The 13,188-nt window shown below is 40.6% G+C and overlaps 1 protein-coding gene across 5 annotated transcripts in view; it reads right to left on the bottom strand.

Annotated features, from left to right (window-relative positions):
* snapc4 (small nuclear RNA activating complex, polypeptide 4) overlaps positions 1 to 5,568 on the bottom strand; it is a 165,548-nt gene extending 159,980 nt beyond the window's left edge. For 3 of the 5 annotated variants that reach the window (XM_035436237.1, XM_035436232.1, XM_035436231.1), the window contains exons 1-3: positions 4,846 to 4,866; positions 4,392 to 4,529; positions 1,808 to 1,848 (exon numbers count right to left, since the gene is read on the bottom strand). In XM_035436237.1, the coding sequence (XP_035292128.1) occupies positions 1,808 to 1,848; positions 4,392 to 4,524 (174 nt within the window). In that variant the 5' untranslated portion in view covers positions 4,525 to 4,529; positions 4,846 to 4,866. The other 2 variants (XM_035436233.1, XM_035436234.1) reach the window with 2 other exon arrangements.
* Positions 5,569 to 13,188: the final 7,620 nt, after the last annotated feature.

The following is a 13,188-nucleotide window of genomic DNA, read 5'->3' on the forward strand; positions in this document are numbered from 1 at the left end:
CTTTGTTATAGCGCCACCATCTGGCCGACATAGGTGATTTTTAGTGCCTGAGTAGTGGGGGGCCACAGGAACGCACCTACCAAATTTGGTTGGTCTACAACTTATGGTTGCTGAGCCTCAGACATTTTAGCGGAGAAAACTGCCACGCCCCAACAAAAAAGTCAAAATGGCGGGCAAACAATATGGCGGACACAGGTGGTCCCAATGGCAAAGGTATAGAGCACGTTCACATGCATATGTTGATGAAGTTTTGTGTTGATCGGACTTATGGTGTGGGAGTTATGGTCTTTTACGCAAAACCCTTTGTTATAGCGCCACCATCTGGCCGACGTACGTGATTTTTAGTGCCTGAGTAGTGGAGGCACATAGAAACCCACCTGCCAAATTTGGTCGCTCCAGGACTTATGGTTGCTGAGCCTCAGACACTTTTAGCGGAGAAAAATAATAATAATAATAATAATAATAATAAGAATAATCCTAACAGATACAATAGGGTTCCACCAGCTTCGCTGCTTGGACCCCTAATTAATAAATTTAAAAAAATAAAAATAAACTTAATTAATTTTAAAAAGTAAAAAATAAAAATAAAAAAACATAAATTGGCATCATATTTATAAGGTAGAGGTCCTTAACTTGATCTAGAATGGAATTCCAACTCTCTATTGTCTGGTAATTAGCACCATTTAATCTTGCTGTAGAAAGTTCCATTGATACACCATCATGTAATGACTGTTTCCACTGGTTAAATGGGAGAGTACGTGGAGAGTGCCAACATTTTTTTTTGCCGCTGTGCTTCTGATAAAACTATGTTGAAAGCTATCTAAAGAAGCCAAGAAACAAGACTGTTAGTTAACCAAGTTACCGTACAAACAGTAAGCTTTATAAGCTAGTGATGTAGACAACCAGAACGATGCAACCCTGTTCTGGACTGGTGCATCGTAGTCCAGCCATTTCATGATAGCAAAGCTAAATTAATAAATATCTTTCAAATTAATTAAAAAAATAAATTACTTACCAGAACCGGTTGGATGTATAACCGAGACTCAACATGGTACTCAAACTGAAAATGGTACCTGCTAGATGTAGGCCAAACCAAGACTGAGCTAACTTCTTATTTGATTAACAATTCTAGATTATAATGGCTTCATCGCCACCTTGTGGCTGACATATAATGTACAGTGTGATGAATAAACAAACCGACGAGGCCAACCCATAGTCCACGACACCCGCAAATTTAATGACAAACACAGCCAGATAAATAGCCCATTAGTTACCCAAGGTGCATGAATCACGCAATCACAATATTCCGTGATACATCCTGCAGTAGGCTTCCATTTTTGAAATCATAAAAAATATGGTTTGTGGTATACATAAAGGGGTGTTGTAGGGAGACCACACGAGACAGAAATACTTTGGAATTTTAGTCGAACTATACGTGTAGTGCAACCACATCGCAAATCAGAGCCCTGTGAATTATGTTTGCACACCCATCAGGGTGCATGGCCACTAATGCCTACACATGATAACATATTCCTCTTAAGATACTAAATTTGCTAAAGACTAACACCTGAATATAACCTTCTGCCGAGTATGTCAAAGTTGTCCTTTTTGGAGAAAACTGTGCCAAATAAAATGCTAAAGAAGCATGTCTTCAGCCATATTTGCCATGGCTGTTGGCCTTGCTATCCCAAAATACTCACTTAAGTGGATATGACAATAATGACATATCAATCCCAGGAAGCATGCCAAGTTTTTTGTTCCAGCTAAGAAAAATGATATCAGATGTTTTGAAATTTAGAACTCTTACCATGCTTACTGGCTCCTGCTCGCTGTCCTCTGATCCCTCATCTGTGTAAGTAAACAGGACGTTAAAACCAACAGATTATTCTAAAATGCATGTGCTAAGCATCCCAATCTCTAAAAAAGTATTTCAGAATTGCATTATTATGAAAAATTAATAGTGGGTGTAGTTAAAGGAAAGTGAAACCAACATGACAGAAAAGGCTTAGTATGCTTGGGCTTTAATGGAAGAGACCAGGGACCTCATTTATGAGATGTTTGTACATAATGCACGCATCGTGTACAAACAACTGTGTACACAAACTCAAAATGTACAAACGTTTCCTTGTGGCTATGCAGCTGCATTGCAGACTCAATTCATTTTTCCCCCATAAGTGACTTTTTTTTTTCCATTCCCTTCACATATGGAGATGTACATAGGCTATTGTACATACAGACCACATATGTATCAGATTTGTTTTTGGGATACACACTGAGATGCAATGCTGTGGGCCATTAAGACGACTGCAGCCATATGCTTAGGTTTGGGGGAGACGGAGACAAATATTTTCAAATGGATTGGTCCCTAGACTGCCATAGCCTTATTCTGCCAGGGTTTTCCTTATCGCACGCAGACACCTCTGTCTCTTCTGCTCTGCTTGCTAATCTACCATTTGAACCCGCTAACAATGTTTTTTTTCTCGTCTTCCTTGGCTCTGGGCACCTGCCCGGAGCTCCAGCCCTAGACCAGCTAGACCAGCTGGGCACCCCCACCTCCTGCCACTGTTGATTTTCCATAACAAATCGGTGCCTGCCCACGGCAGATGGGTTCCGCCTCTGAGTCCGGTTCTGCTCGAGGTTTCTTCCTGTTATCAGTCAGGGAGTTTTTCCTTGCCACTGTTGCCGTAGGCTTACTCTTTGGCAGCCGGTTCTCTGTAAAGCTGCTTTGTGACAAAGCTCCTTTGTTAAAAGCGCTATACAAATAAAAATTGATTGATTTAGTAATACGATCGTATTTCAGGCTAGAAAATAACCCATTAATCCAGAGAAATTGCTACTTTGTCTTAGAATCTTTATCGCAACAGAATGTATCAAGGCTGGCAGCTCGGATCAAATTTGTTGTGGCAGCTGCCATCCAAAACAAATACCTGAGAGGCTGCCTGCGTGCGTGCCTCCTCCAAGGCGTTACGTCATTGTTTTGCAATGCACAGCTGTCGTAAAAACATGCTGGCTTCGATAAGCGGAATCGATAAGCTCGGAGGCATACGATTCCAATGAATAGGACAGCTTGGAACTGGTTCTCGTTTCCCATCCCTATTTAAATGTGCCCAGCATTCCAAGGCTTGTTGTAAGATTCAGTAGCCAATCAGGACTTGAATACAAGTTTTTTGTAGAGTGCAAAAACTTTGATATTATTTATTTTAATTGAATTTTATTTCTTTTGTTGTTGTTGAAAACATAGCATTCCAAGACTGTACATTGTTGTCAGATTCTTTGTAAGACTCTATGGTGTAAATAGTTGTAGATTTGTTTTTAAATGTGTGTTGAATAAATTACTGCTAACAACATTCACATTACGTAGTCATATTTTCAAATCTCCAGTCAGCTTTTAGCACTGACTTAATTTGGGCCCAACAACTGTTCTTGGGGAAACCCTGAATTCCCCATTAGAATTCACCAAAATGAATCATTTCACAGCTGTTCTTCTAAGATTCTTCTTCTGGGGGGCATGCCACCAGACCCCCCTAAAGGGTTGCAGTTCTCAGGGTTTATGCATTTCAACCCCCACAATATTCAAACTAAAGTTATGTCCTTAATTTATAGCAATGCACATAGTAATCATTTTGGATAGGTTTGGAGACACTGGGTACAATGCTTGCTTTTTGCTTCATAGATCCATAGTAGTTCCACATATTACGCTCAGATTTTGCACACGTGGTGAAGGCGTTTATGATCCAGGACATGTATAGATTTACCCATTTTATACATGTGAACTTTCAGTATTCCATTTCAAACCAAAGGCCACAACTTCATTTTTCCTCAAGATAACTACATTTGTATAAATTTCTACCTAAATTACAGATGTAAACTATTCCATTCAACAAAATTGGAAATTTTACAAGTGCTTTGCTTCATTATATATATTACTTCATAATATAAAGTCTCTGGAGTCATAAACAGAACACCCCCTTAATAGGCGAAGATTGGCCAGATTTGGCATCAGTTCGAAGGGGATAAATATTTCTGTTATTTGATATTATTATGGTGTAAAAAATAACACTGATACTGTGTCTAATCGATTATCTAGATATCTGTCGATAGTTCATGTTATGTCAAGGCTGGCCAGACGTCCGTCAGTGAGCCGGACAGTCCGGTATTTCATCCAGCTGTACTCCATCCGACTCAGCCTCTTTCTGGACGCATATTGGTCCGCCATTCGTGAAAGCAATGCAAAACATGGAGCTAAACACAACACCAACGTGTTAGATTCATAAATTTCCTCATATTTACATAAATTAAATTCTCGCGCTTGATTGGTATAAAAAACTGGACAATGAATCCTTAAGTGATATAATGCGGTGACAGCTAAGGTGATTCGGGGAGCTACGCACCGTTTGAGTGACAGGAGTCTGACGAAGCTATGTGGATATTGTCACAAAAGTTATTGGTATCTACAAGGCGCTCAAGCGTCTCGATCTGCCGCTGAATTTTGCTCCTCTGTGCGAGGAGGTTGCAGGAGGCCATAGTAACTGAAAAATAAATAAGTATCATAACGTTATTAAATACATCTAGCATCACCAGCTTATTAGCAGCACTTTTACATCTGCATGCCGACTATTATCTGTGCTTAATCTAATATACATGTATCTTCATTATTTTTGTTCGATACCACACAATTTCACACAAATTTACCTACACACAATCTGATCAAACAATTCGCCTAGCAAATTCACAAACAACGTTAAAATCGGGACTACAGTAGCCTACTTTCTGACCGACCAAAATTAGCTAGTTAGCTAGTAGACCGACCAAGCGAGTTTGCGTATGTAAAAAAATTAAAATTACATTGTAGCGATGGATAATACATTTACCAGGGAGATAATTTGTGTGACACGAGCCATTGTTTCAATACTCACCTAACTCAACAAAATTAATAACTCACCTTACTCCCTTGCTGTCTGACTTCTTTACCAGCGTGAAGTTAGCCCGAATTAGAAAAGGACTTCCGGTTCAGATTCTCAACCAAATTCCAAAATAAAAGCCCACTCCAGTGGTCAAAAAAAACTTGGTGTTGTGCATCAATGCTTGACAGGCACAATAGCCTCCAAAACACACAGAAAAACAACAGTGTTTCATATTATTTTAAAACATCCCGATTTATTTACTTACAACTACTTCGTGGATTGGAAGGTATGTGCACCCAGAACAGGCTATAACATGAACGTGTTACTTTGAACCTTTGAATTCCGAAAAAAAAAGCGTAATTGTGCAATTTAGCAGTTATATCAAAAGCTTAGACCTCAGAGCTTGAGCGACCTCGAAGGTTTCACCTCGCAGCTAGCTTATCCAAGCTCGGAGCTCCCACCTCACACCATGCAGCTGGAGAGAGCTGGGAGCTCACACCTCGCAGATTGTAGCTCCCAGCTCGCACCTCGCCACTCGGAGCTCCCACCTCCTAGCTCACTGATCCCAGCTACCAGCTCTCACCTTGCAGCTTATAGCTTGTAGCTCACAGCATGCACCTCAGAGCTCCCACCTCATGGCTCACTGATCCTAGCACCCAGCTCTCGTGCCTATCAGCTCACCCTTGCCCAAAGACCTCTTGTGATGTTAATTTGGAGAAAAATTAGAATATATCAATTATTGCAATGGTAATGTGCATCATTGTAAGATGCAAAAGGAAGGTTAAAGCTGGAGTAGGCAATTTTATGTTAGAATATATCTTATTATATCAATGTCAAGGCCATTAGGAAACGCTTGTTTGTGTAAAGGGCATAAACAGGGTGTTATTCTTGGGTAGTTTGTGTGGAGCTCTGGATAACTAGGTTACGTGTGGCAGTCTACCTATTTTGTATTTAGACTTATCTGATATTTTAAAATAGAAGTAGGCTTATTTATTTCAATTGTAATTTAATTAAAGGTGTCTGTATATATTTGTATCTTCAATTGGCTTATATAAAATAGAGACTTTCATCTGGAAGCATGGACATGGGGTGAGCATCTAAGTTTTTTTTAATTGGCTGTGGTTTTACCCAGGGGTTTACCTAAAAGTTATTCATGTAAACTCGGTTTCATTGGTTCAAATTTTAGTATGTTCACCAAGTTTGCACTGTAAAATTTTTTATTAAAAAACAAAAAAGTTTCCCTGCTGCTATAAGGAGATGGTCTTGTAACCTAAAGGTTGCAGGTTTGATTCCTTGGTGGGACACTGTCATTGTACCCTTGAGCAAGGTGTTTTACCTGCATTGCTCCAGAATATATCCAGCTGCAATGTAAATGCTATGCTGGGTAAGTCGCTCGGTATCTGCTAAATGCCTGTAATGTAAATGTAATACTAATAATTACACTTGAATGGTTCTCATTGTTTCAATGTGCTTTCATTTACTGAAGGTAACCTAACTCAATAGCTGTGATCACGAACTTCGTCATTGCCTAATTTATATTATACTGCATATAAGTATCTGATGTCACAATGATTTTTCATTACTTGCTACAGCTCAGCATGAGCTATATATTATTATCTATGTTTATACACAGTAGAACGGAGTGTAGCACAGTGGGTAAGGAACTGGGCTTGTAACCGAAAGGTCGCAGGTTCGATTCGCGGGTAGGACACTGCCGTCGTACCCTTGAGCAAGGTACTTAACCGAAATTGCTTCAGTATGTATCCAGCTGTATAAATGGATACAATGTAAAAATGCTATGTAAAAGTTGTGTAAGTCGCTCTGGATAAGAGCGTCTGCTAAATGCCTGTAATGTAATGTAATGCAATGAGAACAAGAATGCTTAGTCTGTGAAATGCCAGAGGTGTCATGTTCGGGAGGGTTTCGGGGGGTTGGACCCAGGCACAGAGTGAAACACACGAAACTCAAGAGGTAAAGGGAAATAAAGACTTTACTACAAAAAAGGCAAACACAAACAAGGAACAGAAAAGGCCACGATGGGCAAAACAACAAACTCAAAAATTCTTAAGAACTAAAAAAAAAAAAAAAAACACAGACCGGAACACAGACAGGTGGAATACACAGGCATATACACAAATGAAACGCAGAAAGACATCGAGATACACAGGCATAAACAAAGTCAGAAACACAAGGAACCAGCACATGAGTCAGGGAGACAAAGGACTTAAATAGACTCAAAAGAAACAAGACACAGGAGGGCACAATTAACAATCAAACCAGGACAGGGTGGGAACAGCGAGACACAAGCAGAAACAATAATAAAATAATTGAAATAATACAATTAACCAACAGGGGAACAAGCAGGACACAAAACAGAAATGCCGCCATCTGGCAGCCCAACAAGGAAAAACGGAGACGGAAACACAGAACCATGACAAGAGGGCTCATTTCACATATCAAACTCCCCTATGGTTCCAATTCAGACTTGGCTCAGTAACTGTTTATATCAAGGCTATAGCTAAACACAATATATTGCTGTAACAATTAAACTGTTAGTAAGTGTAATTTAACATTTAATTCTCACTCTTACTGCACCGTGTAGAACTCTGGGAAGTAGGTGGGGCTAACTGGATTTTCCGGATGAGTTCATTGGGCATTGACTGACCTTACAATTCTCTATAGTGTTACAGTTTGTAGTTTGTAGTTGCTAACAAGTTGCTATATTGGGATGGCAGGTATGCCATCCCGCCAAGTTACGCCTTGGCGGGGGCATGCCCCATACCTATACAGCACCGAGAGTTTGGCACTTTTCAGGGTTCCCCACAGAAATAACCACAACAGCCACAGACACTCAGCCCTTAAAAACATTAAATTCTGTACATTCTGACCCCATTTCAACAGACAGATTTCATAAACAACTTCACATGTCCACACAATAAAGTCCCAAACTAAGGGGATTTTGCGTTGTCTCCTTCTTCTTCTTCTCTTTCTTCTTCTTCTTCTCATTCTTCTTCTCATTCTTATTTTTCCTGCCGCCTATCCCACTAACAACATGTCTCCCCATTGGACATTTTACCGACACCAGCCAAATCCTCACCCTCACGACCCAATCAAAAACTTGCATACACGCGCAAAATACCCATACCTTTTTATGCTGAAACATTTCCAGTTTGAACAGCTAATCTGCCTGTGGCCAAGTGGGTAAGGTTACAGTCTTCAGAACAGGGGGTCGTAGGTTCAAGCCCAGCTAGGGACACGTTTCTTTAACCTGCTTTCACCCTCACTAATAATTGTCTACTGCTTCTCAATTATTGCTTTTGCACCATATCTACCCGCCGTTCACCGAACTTATACACTGCATTATGACGTACCGTCTGCACGTTCAGTTATTAACCGGCTACAATATTGCAAAGCCATATGGATTCAACGGGAGCTCTTCTGTGCTTACTGGCCTGTGTTCATCTTTAAAACCATGGACAGGTTTGCTAACGATATTTCACGCATTGCATAGCTATGTCATGGTGCTGCACTAACAAAGTGACAGACTGGTAAACCTCCGGTTGAAGGATTGAATCCCGCCTCGCCCTTAGCCAGATAATTTCCTCTTTTACACTAACGTTTTCTTACGCTTTTATATTTTCTTTACCAAAACTCACTCAGGGCCACTCATATGCATTTCATGACGGCAAATGTATTCCTTTTATTAAAAAGTTACACCAGTTCACCACTGTGCCATTTCTACTAACTATATTTCTTCACTTGGCTACCGTACAATACCTTCTTATCAGCAAACGCCACGTTTCTACATTCATGTCACCTCGCCCTGTTCTCTATCTAGCCACATAAAAACAATTACTACGTATGTACGTTCTGCAACTCCCCATTAAAACATTACATTTAAAACCATGACTCACTCATAAATATAACTACTAGTACCGAACATGAAAAAAGCACATTAGTGCAATAAGTTTCACACGTTACTTAACACCCCACTTTAACAGCTAATGCTCTATAGCGACTGTTATATATACCATTCCATGAGGAAACTAAGCATGCTCATGGTCACTTTATTTATGCTGTACTATAGTCTGTGATCATGTCAACCTTCACCTACATGCCCATTCTGCTAAAAACATATTGTTTCAACTACGCAATTTCATCATTTCATCCTAATTTCTCTCACACTGTTGTTATTTTCTCATATGCAAAGCCTACTGGGACATCTCCTACAGCATCTGCTCCTATTCTGCACTATCAAGTTTTCCGGTTCTAGTTTAGCAAAACAGCGAACAGGATTCCCACCTGCAGATAAGCCTATCAAAATGCCTTATAAACCTTACAAACACTAAAAGTGCATCTCCACGAAATAACAGACAACGGAGCAGGAAAGCAGAGTACACAACTTGCGACCTAGTCAGCTCTAATTCTACGGGCTTGCTGATTCTTTTTCTCAATCAAGGCTTGTTGGATGGCCGTCAAATCCATGAGTACATACACGCCATATTTCACCTGCGTTTCTGTTGCGCTTTTATACTTACGCCACAGCCACGGTTTTACATATATAGCACACTGAAACTGCTAAACAGTACACGCTCATCAGACTGTACAAATTCACACAAGGACAGCCATAATCCAAAACCGTTTCTTACAGGGTCACTTCGCATTTCTCACTCTCATAATAAAACGCTTTGCAAAAAGAAATGATATCTCATAAAAAACACGTTTTCAACGTACAAAAATGCCAAGTTACTCAAAAGTATTGATATCAAAATGACGCCAAGTTACGGTACTACAAACAATATAGGCTATCTTGCCTCACCGAAATTAAATAAGATGTATTCCAAAGCAATGCTACCCAATATTTCCTCAGTTCTTTCAAGTCACTTGGCCCTGTGTTCTGTAATCTTACCATTTTACAATGTCATGCAAACTTTGTGTAAGATCAAAGAAATTCATGTACAAAACTGCTGCTGAGTAACTACAGGAAGCATATTTCTCCAGAAAACATGTTTATACTTGCTTCTGAACTGAATTTGAGTACATGTACAAGTTATTGTACATTTGCTACGTACAATAAATACTGCATGTAAAATACATATTGTACATACATACATAGAGACCTTCTTTATCATTTCCCTCACAGCATGTTACATTCACATTTACGAACACACACTTATACCAAGACACATACTATCATTCATGCAACAGAAAGGCTGGGCAGCGAAATACATACATACCAATACAAATTGGACATATACACGCCTATTCAATTATTCTTGACTGAGAGAGAGCCATCCACACATATGTTTGGCCTGTCCACATAGTGCATGCTTATACACACAGGGCCAAGTGACTTGAAAGAACTGAGGAAATATTGGGTAGCATTGCTTTGGAATACATCGTATTTAATTTCGGTGAGGCAAGATAGACTATATTGTTTGTAGTACCGTAACTTGGCGCCATTTTGATATCAATACTTTTGAGTAACTTGGCATTTTTGTACGTTGAAAACGTGTTTTTTATGAGATTGAAACTACAACGGCTGTCACGCGCGTGCAGGCAGGCTAGTCTGGAGACTTGAGCGGTAGTTGCCAGAAATGAGACCATTGTTGTACAACCCCAGTAGTATATATCCTACACTTTCTGTCAAAAATGATTTATGACCCCTGTGATTTATGACCCCCCTGACAGCTTGATTGACAGGTCAGTTTGACTGACAGACCAGTTTGATTGACAGGTCAGTTTGTCAGGGAGATTTCTGACAACTCCCCAGTCAGTGTTTAAAAGGAGACATCCGTTTTGCCAGTGAGGTTTCTGACATTATACATTTATATGACACTATATATTTGTGTGCGGCATGTAGTGACATGTGTTGACCCGACCTGTTGGCTTTGTGTGTTGTCCGGGGCATGTCGTGACATGTGTTGACCCAGACCTGTTGGTTGTAATGCCTGGGGACCCGTGAGGTTAATTATCGAGTTGGCAAGCGCATCTTGAGAAGCCTATGATGATGGATTCTTTCACTTTGAGTGAGTTGATTTATTTGTTCTTACAGAATTTGTTTTATTTAAAATTGCATGTAACGTTACAAACTTTTAGTGTTATGTCTGATTTGTTTTGTTTAACAGGTGGCCTATTTATTTGATAGGTGCTGCTGAACGCGATACCATTAATGCAATCAGTGAAATTCAAGGATTCGACTCTCTTAATAATAATAATAATAATAATACATTTATTTGATATAGCGCTTTTCATGAACTCAAAGACGCTTTACAATAAGTGGTACATACATACATACATACAATGAAACAAAAAATTCAGAGAAAAATATAAATAAATAAATAAATAAATAAATAAATAAATAAATAAATAAATAAATTTAAAAAAAGGGGGAAGACAAACATCAAGGGAAAGCTAGGGAAAAGAGATGGGTTTTAAGACGTGATTTGAAGGAGGTGAGTGAGTCAGAGGTACGGAGAGGAGTGAGTCAGGGGGGAGGGCATTCCAGAGTTTGGGGGCAACTGAGAAGGCGCGGTCGCCAAAAGAACAGCGCTGAGAGGGGATGGTGGTGAGGAGGCTGGCAGTGGATGAACGTAACTGTCTGGGTGGCTGGTAGGGGAGCAGGAGATCAGAGAGGTAAGTGGGTGCGAGGCCATTTAGGGATTTGTAAACTAGAAGGAGGAGTTTGAATGTGATGCGTGATGTGATTGGGAGCCAGTGTAAATCTTTCAAGATAGGGGTGATGTGAGACCGGGAGGATGTGCGGGACAGTATTCTTGCGGCCGAGTTCTGAACCAATTGCAGTTTGTGTAGGAGGCGGGAGGGAAGACCAGTGAGGAGTGCATTGCAGTAGTCCAGTCTGCTGGAAATGAAGGCGTGAATGAGTTTTTCTGCATCGGGATGGGTGAAAGAGGGTCTGAGTCTGGAGATATTGTGTAGATGAAAAAATGAAACCTTGACAGTGTTGTTGATGTGCTTTTCAAAGGAGAGGGATGGATCGAGTATGACACCGAGGTTGCAGACCAGGGGGGAGGTGGAGACAGGGGTACCTTCAATGGTGAGGGAGACGTTGTGTAGTTTTGTGAGCTGGGGTTTTGGTCCGATGAGAATTATTTCAGTTTTTTCACAGTTGAGTTTAAGAAAATTGTGTTGCATCCAGGATTTGACGTGTGTCAGACAGTTTTCAATAATAGCAGTGGGTGGCTGATTTGTGGATGTAGAGCTGATATAGATTTGGGTGTCATCTGCATAGAAGTGGAAATTGAGACCAAAGCTGCGGAGGATGGGGCCAAGGGGAAGCATATAGATGGTGAAGAGGAGGGGACCAAGAACAGAACCTTGTGGGACACCCTGTGTGACAGTAGCAAGATCTGAGGTGTGACCATGGATAGATATGAATTCTGACCTGTTTGTGAGGTATGAGTGAAACCAGTTGAGAGATGGGCCAGTGATGCCTAGGTGAGACAGACGGGTGAGGAGGATGTTGTGGTTGACTGTGTCAAAAGCGGCAGAGAGATCCAGGAGGATGAGTATGCTATATGCACCAGAGTCAGAGGATAGGAGGAGGTCATTTACCACTTTGGTGAGGGCTGTTTCTGTGCTGTGATGTGGTTGGAAGCCGGACTGAAGGGGCTCAAAGAGGTTATTGTCGGACATGTATGAACGGAGTTGGGAAGCAACAACTTTTTCCAGAAGTTTGGACATGAATGGGAGGTTGGAGATGGGGCGGTAGTTGGAGAGGGTGTTTGGGTCCAGGCCAGGTTTTTTAAGGATTGGGGTGACGGCAGCAGTCTTGAAGATGGAGGGGACAGCACAGTGGGTCAGAGACAGGTTAATGAGCTTAATGCTTAATGAACTCTTGGTTAGTATGGTCTATTCATTTGTGTCTATGAAAGAAAATAGCATTTTGACAAGTGTCATTATTTCGCTATTAATTAAAGTTTTTAATTAAAAGTTTTATTATAACTTTCAGTGTCTGGTGATATAATTACACCTGTATTGTGTGATCAAAGTGTGCCCGAACAGCAGGCTCTTGGTAAGCGTGGACCTATTCTTCTATCTCTTTTTTCATGAATATCCATTTTCGGTGATAAAACTGTATTAACGCTGGTGAATGCGATTTAGTAGGTCAGCGAAATATGGTACAATCCATCACTCCGCCACGGTTCAAGTCACCGCAGCAAGGGGAGTCAAGAAAGTTTTCAGGCCAATCATTGGAAAGGCCTGCACCTGCTGATGGTAAAGCTGGAGGGGGTTCTAAGCGGAAAGATCTCATTCACAAGAC

This window comes from Anguilla anguilla, chromosome 10 (genome assembly GCF_013347855.1).
Source record: "Anguilla anguilla isolate fAngAng1 chromosome 10, fAngAng1.pri, whole genome shotgun sequence".
Taxonomy (NCBI): domain Eukaryota; kingdom Metazoa; phylum Chordata; class Actinopteri; order Anguilliformes; family Anguillidae; genus Anguilla; species Anguilla anguilla.